This window comes from Capsella rubella, unplaced genomic scaffold (genome assembly GCF_000375325.1).
Source record: "Capsella rubella cultivar Monte Gargano unplaced genomic scaffold, Caprub1_0 scaffold_2, whole genome shotgun sequence".
NCBI classification, from domain to species: domain Eukaryota; kingdom Viridiplantae; phylum Streptophyta; class Magnoliopsida; order Brassicales; family Brassicaceae; genus Capsella; species Capsella rubella.
Window position 1 is genome coordinate 2685529 of NW_006238922.1, and position 12169 is coordinate 2697697.

General features: G+C 33.8%; 2 protein-coding genes across 6 annotated transcripts in view; both read left to right on the forward strand.

Annotated features, from left to right (window-relative positions):
* Positions 1 to 291: 291 nt before the first annotated feature.
* LOC17894886 (putative disease resistance protein At1g58400) lies at positions 292 to 3418 on the forward strand. The gene is made up of 3 exons (XM_006301527.2): positions 292 to 1174; positions 1280 to 1426; positions 1636 to 3418. Exons 1-3 carry the CDS (start codon positions 295 to 297, stop codon positions 3333 to 3335), a joined length of 2727 nt encoding a protein of 908 aa, XP_006301589.1. The 5' UTR covers positions 292 to 294; the 3' UTR covers positions 3336 to 3418.
* A 1283-nt stretch (positions 3419 to 4701) lies between these two features.
* Positions 4702 to 12169, forward strand: part of LOC17896642 (probable disease resistance protein At1g58390) — an 11652-nt gene continuing 4184 nt past the window's right edge. The window contains exons 1-6 of one of the 5 annotated variants that reach the window (XR_002834954.1): positions 4709 to 4848; positions 5212 to 6085; positions 6183 to 6326; positions 6478 to 8187; positions 8373 to 8458; positions 9245 to 9522. Coding sequence is in view for 3 of the 5 variants with exons in the window: in XM_023787158.1 (XP_023642926.1) it covers positions 5221 to 6085; positions 6183 to 6326; positions 6478 to 8147 (2679 nt within the window). In the remaining 2 variants the exon portion in view is untranslated. Of the gene's footprint in view, positions 4849 to 5211; positions 6086 to 6182; positions 6327 to 6477; positions 8188 to 8372; positions 9523 to 10111; positions 10166 to 12169 lie in introns of those variants that run through there. The other 4 variants (XM_023787159.1, XM_023787158.1, XM_023787157.1 and 1 more) reach the window with 4 other exon arrangements.

Below are 12169 nucleotides of genomic sequence, written 5' to 3' on the forward strand. Positions count from 1 at the left end.
AACTAAAATAGGAAATCAATAGTAACAGTTAACGATTGAACAAGAGAAATAAAATTCTCCAACAAAGAATAAACACTTACATTATGATGATTTCGTTTTCGAGTCTGTAAGTGTAACCTATTAGCCACTATTGATCTTGTAAAACAAATAATTCCTCATAATCCTTTAAGATTAGTTTAATTATAATATGAAATTTAAGTATTTCTTTGTTTTGTACCACTTCGAACTTGTGATGTCTAATTGTCTATAGTAGCCTAATTCTAATTTCTATACTGCTGTGAAGGAGGAGACGTAATGGCTACTGAACTTGCCTCGTTTGGAATACAGAAGCTTTGGGACTTACTAAGCCAGGAATATGAAAAATTTCAGGGAGTTGAAGATCAAGTTACTGAACTAAAAGGTGATCTAAACATGTTAAAGTCATTTTTGAAAGATGCAGATGCTAGGAAACAGACAAGTGCAGTGGTGAGAAACTGTGTAGAAGAGATCAAAGGAATTGTTTGTGATGCGGAGGATATAATCGAAACCTTTCTTCTGAAAGAAAAATTTAGAAAAACTAGTGACATCAAGAAGCATATCAGAAGACTTGCTTGCGTTATTCCAGATCGGGGAAAAATTGCGTTGGATATTGAAAGCATAAGTAAGAGGATCTCCAAAGTGATTCAAGTTATGCAAAGTTTTGGAGTACATCAAATGATTGCTGATGGCAGTCACATGCAACCTCTACATGATAGACAAAAGGCGGCCCGACAAACATTTTCTAAGGACTACGAAAGTGATCTTGTGGGGTTAGAAGCAAATGTAAAGAAACTAGTTGGATATTTTGTGAACGAAGATAATGTTCAAGTGGTTTCTATAACTGGGATGGCTGGTGTCGGTAAATCCACCCTTGCTAGACAAGTCTTTAATCATGAGGATGTAAAAAAACAGTTTGATGGACTCGCATGGGTTTGTGTTTCACAAGATTTTACACGAAAAAATGTGTGGCAAAAGATTTTGGAGAATCTCACAACCGAAGAAGAAGAAAAGAAAATATTGGAGATGACGGAAACTACACTACAAGGTGAACTATTTAGATTGTTGGAAACATCAAAGTCATTAATTGTCCTTGATGACATATGGAAAGAGGAAGATTGGAACTTAATCAAGCCAATATTTCACCCATCGAATAAAGGTGACTGACTCTTCGTACACACTAGGCTTTATTTAGTAAAAGAAGTCATAAACTCTTTGTTTTTCATTATTATGAGAAGGACTACTAAGGAGAAATACTATGCAGGCTGCAAGATGTTGTTGACGTCTAGAAATGAGAGCATCGCCGTGCGTGGAGATACAACATATATCAATTTTAGACCAGATTGCCTAAATGATGGAGATAGTTGGACACTTTTTCAAAGGATAGCACATCCTATGAAAGATGCACCCGGTAAGCATTTATCAGCTATGTATTTTATATCAAATACATAATTTTTAGTAGTTCTCTAACGCATAATTGTATCTTTCTGTCCCATTTTTACACCAGCTATAATATCTCTCTATTACGTCCAGTTACACAATCTCTTGGCTTTATATATATCTCTCAATATTCTTGGCTTTATATATAGCCTAAATGCATATTACTTTAACATCGTGCAGAATTTAAAATTGATGTGGAAATGGAAGAGATGGGTAAGCAAATGATCAAACATTGTGGGGGATTGCCTTTAGCTATCAAAGTGTTAGGAGGTTTCCTAGCTGCAAAATACACATGGAAAGATTGGAAAAGAATTTCAGAGAATGTTAGATCTCATATCGTGGGAGGAGCCTATTCCGATGAAGACAACAACAGTTCAGTTTACCATGTATTGTCTATGAGCTTTGAAGAGTTGCCTAGTCATTTGAAGTATTGTTTCCTCTACTTATCCCATTTTCCAGAAGATTATCCAATAAGTGTGGAGAAATTGTCGTACTACTGGGCTGCAGAAGGAATTCCAAAACCAAGGCATTACAATGGAGAGACTATCCGCGATGTTGGAGAATACTACATAGAGGAGTTAGTGAGGAGAAATATTGTTATTTCCGGGAAAGACGTTAAGACTTTGAGATTTGAAACATGTCATTTGCATGACATGATGAGAGAAGTTTGTTTGTTTAAAGCCAAAGAAGAGAAATTCCTACAAATTTCCAATACCCGCTCCCCGACCACAAGCTATGAATCTTCTTGCACATCTCGCAGATTTGTCTCGCAGAATCCTATTACGCTACATGTTGATGAAGATGTAAATAATTCTAAAATTCGATCTCTCTTGATTGTCATGGACTATGAGAGAAAAAGTATGATGCTATCAGGTTCAAGCTTTGGAAGGTTAGAACTGTTGAGGGTGTTAGATCTCTCTAGAGCAAGGTTTAAGGGAGGAAAGTTACCTTCTGGCATTGGGAAACTCATCCACTTAAGATACTTGAGCTTAGAGAGGGCTGAGGTATTGCATCTACCTTCTTCTCTAGGAAACCTAATGTTGCTTATCTATCTAAATTTAGATGTAGAACTTATCTACGAGAGATGTTTATTCGTGCCAAATTTCTTGACGGGAATGAAGGAATTGAGATACCTTGCTTTACCACGGGCTAAGAATTGGAAGACAAAGTTGGAACTAGGTAAACTAGTAAACTTGGAGACCTTGGAAAGTTTTTCAACAAGGTGTAGCAGCTCAGAGGATCTTCGAGGTATGGCCAGGTTGAGGATTCTCAGCATTCTTTTAATGGGTAAGACGAGTATAGAAACTCTAGTTGCATCAATAAGTGGACTGGAACACATAGAAAATCTCAAAATAGATGATTATGAGCGTCAGAGGACAAATGAAGAAGGAGTGTTATTGGATTTTCTTCATCTCAAACAGTTGATATTGTATGTATATATGCCAAGGTTTCCTAAAGAACCATCATTTCCTTCTAACCTTACGACCTTAGAGCTAAATTATTGTGGTTTGGAGGAGGACCCTATGCCGATTCTAGAGAAGATGCTTCACTTAAATAAGCTCTATTTGTCACATCAATCTTTCTCTGGGAGGAGAATGGTTTGCTCGAGTAACGGATTTCCTCAGTTGCATAAGCTTATCTTATGGGAACTAAAGGAATGGGAAGAATGGATAGTAGAAGAAGGCTCCATGCCTCTTCTTCATACTCTCTATATCTGGAATTGTCAGAAGTTGAAGGAGCTTCCCGATGGGCTGCGATTCATCTATTCCTTAAAGGAACTCTGTATGGACAAGGAATGGGTAGAGAGATTGGCGGTAGGAGGAGAAGATTATTACAAAGTCAAACACATTCCTTCTGTCAAATTCCGAACCTACGAATGAGGGTCACAACAACTACAGACTATGAACAAGGTAAAAAAATTTATCCTCATGTTTTATGTATGTTTTCAAAATGGATTTATGAATTTAGAGGTTTTTTTTTTTTTTTTTTTTTTGAATAATCAAAGAGGTTTTGGGCCGAAATCCATACATCCCCTCAGGCCCGAGACCAAATATATACATTGTGGTTCATATCAACGTTTGCTTCTTTTTATATGTCTCGACACTCGTTGTGATCAGACCTTCACATAGCTCATTGGATTTCTTGCTTTTTTCTTTTGAGTGTTTCGTATCGTTGAATACTTCACAGATTTTAGCCACAAGCACAAACTTATCTCGGGCACTATGACAGATCACAATGGCTAAAGAAAATATGGCAATTGTTTTGAAGAAAGTGTCACAATCATAAAGATAATGAGAAATTTCAAAGAAATTGGAATCAGTGTCACAATTGTTTTTTCTTTTGGTCGGACAATTTGGAATGTAATTAATTAAAAATAGAAGAGAAAATTAAAAGCTGTCGACCAAAGTCTCTTCTTGAGTAACTTATCCAAAGCTGAAAAGTCTTCCTCAGGACTCAGGAGGAATCTTCAAAAGTCTCTCGAGTCATTTTTCTTTATTTTTATTCCGTAGCAAACTATGTTTGATTATTGGTGACTTTTTTTCTCATTTCACTTGGACAAGCTCATTGGTACTCTTAAATCTTAACTACAATTTACTCTTTTGAGCATACGGTTACGGTTTCAAACGTTACTAGGTGTTTTAAATGATTGTTTTAGCAATTAAAAATATGATTGCATTTATAAGAGGCTTATGATTGGTTGATTAGTAGATACGACAATGGTAAAACAAAAAATTACTCGACAACAAAACAATTACTAAAATAAATGTAATATACAATGATAAGCGGTATAAAAAAGCAAAACTATAGTTCTGAAAAAATATAAAAAATGAACATGATTAATAAAGAAAAGCCATAAATAATTATTCAAAAACTAAAAAAATAAATTTTATCATGAAACACATATAATTTATTCATATTAAAAAATGGGAATCTACCCTCTATGTACCTAATTGAATATTTTATTAAGTATCTACATCTCATCTTTCATTATTTAGCTATCTCTGCTGTATACTTATTTTAACCATATTCACAACTCTAGAAAATTTAAAGTAATAAAAAAATAAAAAAAAGGATGGCTGCTAAATAATTGAACAGGTGAAGATGCTCTCACTCAGTCACACAAACAATAATTTGTTTCTCCTTCTAGAAACTTTCTTTGTACTGTTTGTATGTTTTGGTGACCACATACACTCTGAACTGTGCAATAATTAAAGATAAGGAAAAAAAAAATGGGTGGATGGAATTAGTTGTCGTTTAGGCACTTCCAAAAAAAAAACAGTTGTTATGATTCTTATCTGAGAAGAGTCAACAATGTCTTGCAGCATTAAGCATCTCTCATTTTCCTAAAGAGCGACCAAGAGGAGATCTAAAGTTCATTGACGCCATCAAGAGGTTTAGTAATTTTTATCTTTTATTCTTTAGCAAATTTCTTTGTCTACCAGTGAGATCTAAAGTTCTGGATCGGTACTATTATTTGTCTATGTAATTGCATCAGAGAACTTGAATAGGGTTAAAGATAGTTATCTTATGTTTTGTATGACTTATATAAGTTGAATAACGATAAATGTATTAACTATATATTTATTTGTTTTTTAATGTGCATATTGAATGCGTGAATGTCTATACGAGTTACCCAAGATCAAACTAAAATATGAATTTCTTAATGCTTTGTTTTTATTACTCTTGGTGATTATGCATGTTGTTCATCAATAGTATGTAGCTTCGTTCTTATTTCCGTATTGCTTACGCATGCAGGAGCAAACTATGGCTGGGGAACTTATGTCCTTTGGTATAGAAAAGCTTTGGAACCTACTAAGTCAAGAATGCGAGAGACTTCAAGGAGTCCAAGATCAAGTTACTGAACTAAAAGGAGATCTAAACTTGTTACGCTCTTTCCTAAAAGACGCAGATGCAAAGAAACATACAAGTGCAACGGTGAAAAAATGTATTGAAGATATCAAGGAAATTGTATATGATGGAGAGGATATTATCGAAACATTTCTTCTAAAGCAAAAACTCAGAGAAACAAGTGGAATCAGGAAGAGTATCACAAGACTTGCTCTCGTTATTCCAGATCGGAGGAAAATCACATTAGATATGGGAGGCATAAGTAAGAGGATCTCCAAGGTGATAAATGAAATGAAGGATTTTGGTGTACAGCAAATAATTGTGCAGACTTTTGCTGATGGAGGGTATATTCCACAGCCTCGAACATTTCCTAATGACCATGAAGGCGATTTTGTGGGATTGGAGGCAAATGTTAAGACATTGGTTGAATATTTAGTTGAGAAAGAAGACATTCAAATTGTTTCTGTTACCGGGATGGGTGGTCTTGGTAAAACAACCATTGCTAGACATGTTTTTAATCATGAGGATGTAAAATATCAGTTTGAAAGACTCGCATGGGTGTGTGTCTCAAAGGAGTTTACTCAGAAATATGTGTGGCAAACGATACTGAATAATCTCACATCTAAAGAAAGGAAAGATGAAATCTTAAAGATGGATGAAGCTGAACTTCAGGATGAACTCTTTCAATTGTTGGCAACATCTAAATCATTAATTGTCTTTGATGACATATGGAGAATAGAAGATTGGGACAAAATCAAGCAAATTTTTCCACCCAAACAAGGTAACCACTAGTTCTACTTCATAAAAAAAAAAAAGGAAAACCACTTATACTCGTTAAGCGATCTTTATGTTTGGTTGAGTAAAAAAATATTGTGCAGGTTGGAAGGTGCTACTTACGTCTCGAAATGATCGTGTCGCAATGCATGACGCAATACATGTCAAATTTAAACCAGATTTCCTTACCGATCAAGATAGTTGGACACTTTTCGAAAGAAAAGCAATGCCAAGGAAAGATGATTCTGGTAAGCATTCAAAGGATGGGATTTTTTTTCCCATTTTGGATCACAATGAGATAATTGATTGTAGTATATAGTTATCACATCCTATTGAACTGTATATTTTTTTTTATGGTCAAAATGAGGTACTATTTACTTAGTTTATGATGTTGTGCAGAATATAAGGTTTATGAGAAGTTGGGTAAGGAAATGGTCAAACAATGTAAAGGACTGCCGTTGGCTGTCAAAGCATTAGCAAGTTTGTTATCTCAGACTGGAAAAATAGTGGATGAATGGAAAAGATTATCTCATAACGTGGTTGGAAGAACTAGCGCTAACAACGATTCTATTGAGAGTGTATTATCTCTGAGCTTCGAAGAGTTGCCTGGTTATTTGAAGCATTGTTTCCTTTACCTTTCTCATTTTCCAGAAGATTATGCAATACGTGTAAAGAATTTGGCCTATTATTGGGCTGCTGAAGGAATACGACGGCCGAGGGATTACGATGGAGCATCTATTAAACAGATCGCATATGGCTATATAGAAGAATTGGTGAAGAGAAACATGGTTATTTCTGAAAGAGACTCTAAAACTTCAAGATTTGAAACATGTCAGCTGCATGATGTGATGAGAGATCTTTGTCTACTTAAAGCTAAAGAAGAGAATTTCGTTCACATTGTTGAAAACAGTGCCTCGGCTGCGACCACCCAATCTCCTTGGAAATCTCGAAGAATCGCAGTACACCGGCTTGATGATGAAACATATCTTTGGGAATTGGAGATTCTAAATCCGAAACTTAGATCTCTCTTGATTATTAGAAAAGTATTACTCTTGTCAAAATGGATGGCATCAGGTATGTGCTTTACAAGGCTACAGCTGATGAGGCTTTTAGATCTCTCTCATGTGAATTTTAAAGGAGGGAAGTTACCCTCTAGCATTGGGAAGCTTATCCACTTGAGATATCTGAGTTTATATCGGGCAAAGGTATCTTATCTACCTTCTTCTATACGGAACTTGAAGCAGCTTCTCTATCTAGACCTACGTGTCGATTATGATATTCTAATTTACATGCCCAATATATTGAAAGAGATGCGAGAGTTAGCTTACCTCCATGTTCCGCTAGAGATGCGTTATAAGACAAAGTTGGAATTGGGTAATCTACTCAACCTGGAGACGTTGAAGAATTTCTCAACAGAGTATAGCAGTGTGAAGGATCTTCAACAAATGACACGGCTCGAGACTCTCTCAATGTCATTCACAGGCGACGACAAGTGTATGAAAACTCTATCTTCGTCTCTAAGTGAATTGAGACACTTGAAAAATCTTACTATACGGGATTATTCTTCCAGGAATTATGAAGGAGGGTTTGTTTTGGAGTGCGTTCATCTAAAAAAACTGGAGTTGGGAATATATATGCCAAGTTTATTTGATGAACAACACTGCCCTTCTCACCTTACAACCATATCTCTACGGAATTGTTGTTTGGTGGAGGATCCGATGTCGACTCTAGAGAAATTGGCTCACTTAGAAAATGTTAAATTACATCATAGTTCTTTCATTGGTAAGAGAATGGTTTGCTCGGACGGTGGATTTCCTCAGTTGCAAAAGCTTGAAATTAAGGGACTAAATGAGTTGGAAGAGTGGATAGTAGAAGAAGGCTCCATGCCCCTTCTTCATACTCTCGATATTTTTAGCTGTCCAAAGCTGAAGGAGCTACCTGATGGGCTGCAATTCATCTATTCTTTAAAGAAACTATGGATGCCTAGTGAATCGAAGAAGAGACTGTCAGAAGGAGGAGAAGATCATTACAAAGTCAAACACATCACTTCTGTTAAATTCTACGATTAATGAGTTACTCACAAAATAGAGGATCTATTACGTTTTTCAGGTAAAATATTATCTCCCAATATTTACATTTCCTCATCAAATACACAAAATCAGCCATTTTGGGAAAATAACTGTTGTTCGTTTTAAAAATCAGCCATTTGAGTCTTATAATAAACTTTATTGTGAATATGGCTTTATATTCTAGCTATATTGGGTAGAATAAACAATGTGTGTTTTCACCTATAGGACTTTGGAAATATACATGAAGAGCATCGGTGATGGGTGTTTCACGAAATGCCAAACTTACACTTGATCGATTCGGCACTGTTTTGGTTAGTGACCTTCTTCTTCTCAACAGAGATTGAGGGTTTTCACGAACTCTATCTAGTATGACAAACTAATATCATATATATCCATTACTTTGTTAATTTAGAGAATCTCTCTAAATTATATCTATCTTTTATTTGTGTGTATTCAAGCGACTTGGCTTGACTGCTACAATCTTTATCTCTGTGTAAACTTTGTAAGTTAATAACTTTAGTAGCTGCTTTGAACATTTGATTTACTATTTTCTTGTAAATATGCACTCCACTATTGATGGTTAAAGATGAAGACTTGTGGCTGAGACTATAGTAGTCATCTAGAGTTCAGAAGCTTTGATGGTCTTGAATCAAGAGTCAGAGTACAAGTTACCGAGATACAACATCCTATGAAAGTGCAGATGGCATCGTAGTGAAATACTCGTATAATGACAATAAATTGATATAGGAATTTAGTAGCACATATATGAGGACACGTGGAGCTTAGTGATAGGTTGAAAGAAGAAAAGATACGTGGAGCGATGTGATTGGTATGAGCTGAAGTTGCTAAAGCTTAAGATCAAGTTGTTCATCGTCTTCTTCATTATGCAAAATTGTGAAAGTTTGTTAGATTCGTTTCTCTCTTCTTTGTTACTGAACTTGGTTCATCCTCTGTGAAGAGCCCTAAGATGTTCTTACAAGATGAATTCGAGGATTTCTCGTTTTATGAATTGGGTTTGTGTGTTTGCGGGAACGATCGTGTTGATCTGTATTGTATCAAATAAAACCAGACTGTCTCATGAAGTTCTTTGGTTGCAGGAAGAGCCTTTGACGACACGACAGGAAATCAGTACCAGCAAACTGAAGAACTTTCTTAGGAACCCTAGCAGCAACAATACCAGCACCTCTGGGAGCAGGAACCATCCTCACAGTAACAGAACCACACTTGCTGGTTTTGCTACCAAATAAAAATACGCTTTGCTTCAACTTAACAGTGGGTTTATGTTTCCTAGTTTGAGTGATGAATGATGATAATCGGTTAATCTTAACCTTCATTTTTTAGGATCATTCCTAGACAGCTCATTTGGTTTTGGACTTTTGGTACCTCTTTTCATATTACATTTTGATTGAGTGATCGAAGAAAATATGATTCATTGATTCACTTCGGATTAACCTGTATATTCTAATAACTTGGTACGTACTTTGATTTAAATTCCTATTTAATCCGGGTTTTCGAATGTTTATAATTTTACCTCAAAGTCTTGCGAATTGATAGCTAAGAAGCCTTACCAAATCGCCAATTAGTCTTGTAGTAAGGTACTTAGTTTCATATATATATTGACATTGCTCTAATTACTTGTATTCCGCTGGCAAGCGGCTTTTGTTATGTATGCTGCTGCTTTGGCTTTTGATACAATGGATTCGATGAAATGTCTAACTGAAATACTCTTGTCTGGTGAACCATTTTGGTCTATAATTAATCGCGCGGGCCACCTCTACCGCGACCCAGTTCCAGCTTAACCATGCTTACCTGTAAAAAATAAACGTAAGCAAACATAATTTTTTAGTTTTCATGGTTTATATATGTGCAACTATATATTATAGAAGAATAAATTAATAGAAGACTTTTTTCCCCTTATAATGACACAACGTAAATTGAGACTTTAAAACACAAAGCAACAACCATCTTGCTTCTACCTAAACGGCGACGACCGGAGAAATCTTTGGCAATTTCAAGAGGTTAGTAATCTCTCTTCCATTTTTATAATTGTTACTTCTTATCATAGAAACTGTTTCTGTTTTCGGTTCATGATCTCTCCTATTGTTTCTCAAAATCTCTCGAAGATTGTCCATTAAATTTGATCATAATACTCAGAATTTATTTTTTTGTGAATGATAGTGCTACTATTCGTCTCTCTTTCAACCACAAGCATATCAAAAGTTAAGAGTCTATAAGTAAAAGCTTGAATATAATATGGGCGAGATTGATTGATTTAGGTTCTGTTTGACTTCTTTAAGTTGGCAACAGAAACAAACCTTATGCAAAGAACTTTAATCGGATTGTGTACAATATTATTTTGCATAACGTTATAGATTCGTTAACAGCTTTAAAGTTTTACGGGAAAGACATGAATAATATCCCATCTAATTTTTTTTGGTTATTTAACAGACATTCTCTTACTGAATCATTATATATCTTATGTGTTTAAATAGATATATACAATCCTTAAAAAATATATATCTTAGTGTGTTCTCTTAGAAAATACTTCTTTATGTATCTTAATCTTATGTGTTTAAAGTAGACGTTTACGCACGATCTTTGTGACAGATTCTAAAATTTTGGCATATGTTTTTAACATCCGCATGTCTAGCACGATCTTATGTTTTGTATGACTTCTATAAGTTGAATAACAAAAATGCTCATGGCCGTGGAAACATTCTTCATTAAAAATATTTTCACTTTAAAACGATAAATGTTTTACTACTAGAATTTTGATTCCATGGTACATCACGAATCCATAATTTAATATATAATGGGTTATTTTCGTAGTTGGTTTATATAGTCTAATTTTATACGTTATTATTTTATTTTAATTTATATAAATTTATGAATTTGTATTATAAGGAGATACATAAATATATGTGGTCAACCCGCGGTACACCACGAAACACTTTTGTTATAAATAAAAAAATTATATTTTAACTTAACCTGTAAAAGATATTAAATATAGACAACCCGTAAAAAATATAATCATATTTATTTAAACTCTAACCCGTTTAATCATATTTATGTACAATATTTTTTGGAATTTCAAGAATACCCCTTTTCATATTCCTCTTTTTAAAAATACCCCATTTTCAAACTTTATCAAAAAAACCATTAAAAATATTGAAATTTATCCAAATATGTATGTAAGCTTATAAATATATACACAAATTACCTTTATATGTGTATAAAACTTTATATAACTTTCATATATAGCGGAAAAATAAATTATAAAAACCATATAAAAACCTTATAAAAACTGTATAAACCCTTTTAAAAACCTTTTAAAAACCTTATAAAACTTATAAAAACGATTTAAAACTATTTAAAAAATATTAAAATATTTGTATCGAATCTCCCAGTAGTAGTTATTATATAGAAGTACCTTATAAACTATATAAAACTTTATAACTTTTTATATTTAAATAGGGGTATTTTTGAAAATGGATTGATAAATGGGGTATTTTTAAAAAGGGGTACACCAAAAGGGGTATTTCTCAAAAATTCTCATAAATTTATTAGTTTGGATATCTGAGAAATCAAACTTCATGCTCATTTGTAGTTGAGAACATATTAGTCCTATTTGTAATGGTTTTAAAATATTATCTAAAATTTTCTACCTTATGTAGACGTTCTACATATATTTTTCCTTTATCGATTGACTTATATACGTCCGTTTTTAAAAATTTTAATTGCAAAATGTGCGGAAAAAAGTTATAGTTTTATGTAATAATATAAATTAAAAACAAATATGATTATATAAATATATTGGAGAGAGATTCAATTTATTAGAGAGAGATTTTAGGAAAATGTTAAAATGTAATAAACATTTGTTTCCAATTTTGCTATTTGCTTATGATTTAATTACAAATATTACTTTTAAGTTTTGTCATTTATTCATATGGCAAGGATTTGATTATGAAAATATTCAAAATAAAAAGTTATAACCCAAAATTGATTTTAGTACAAAATGTACT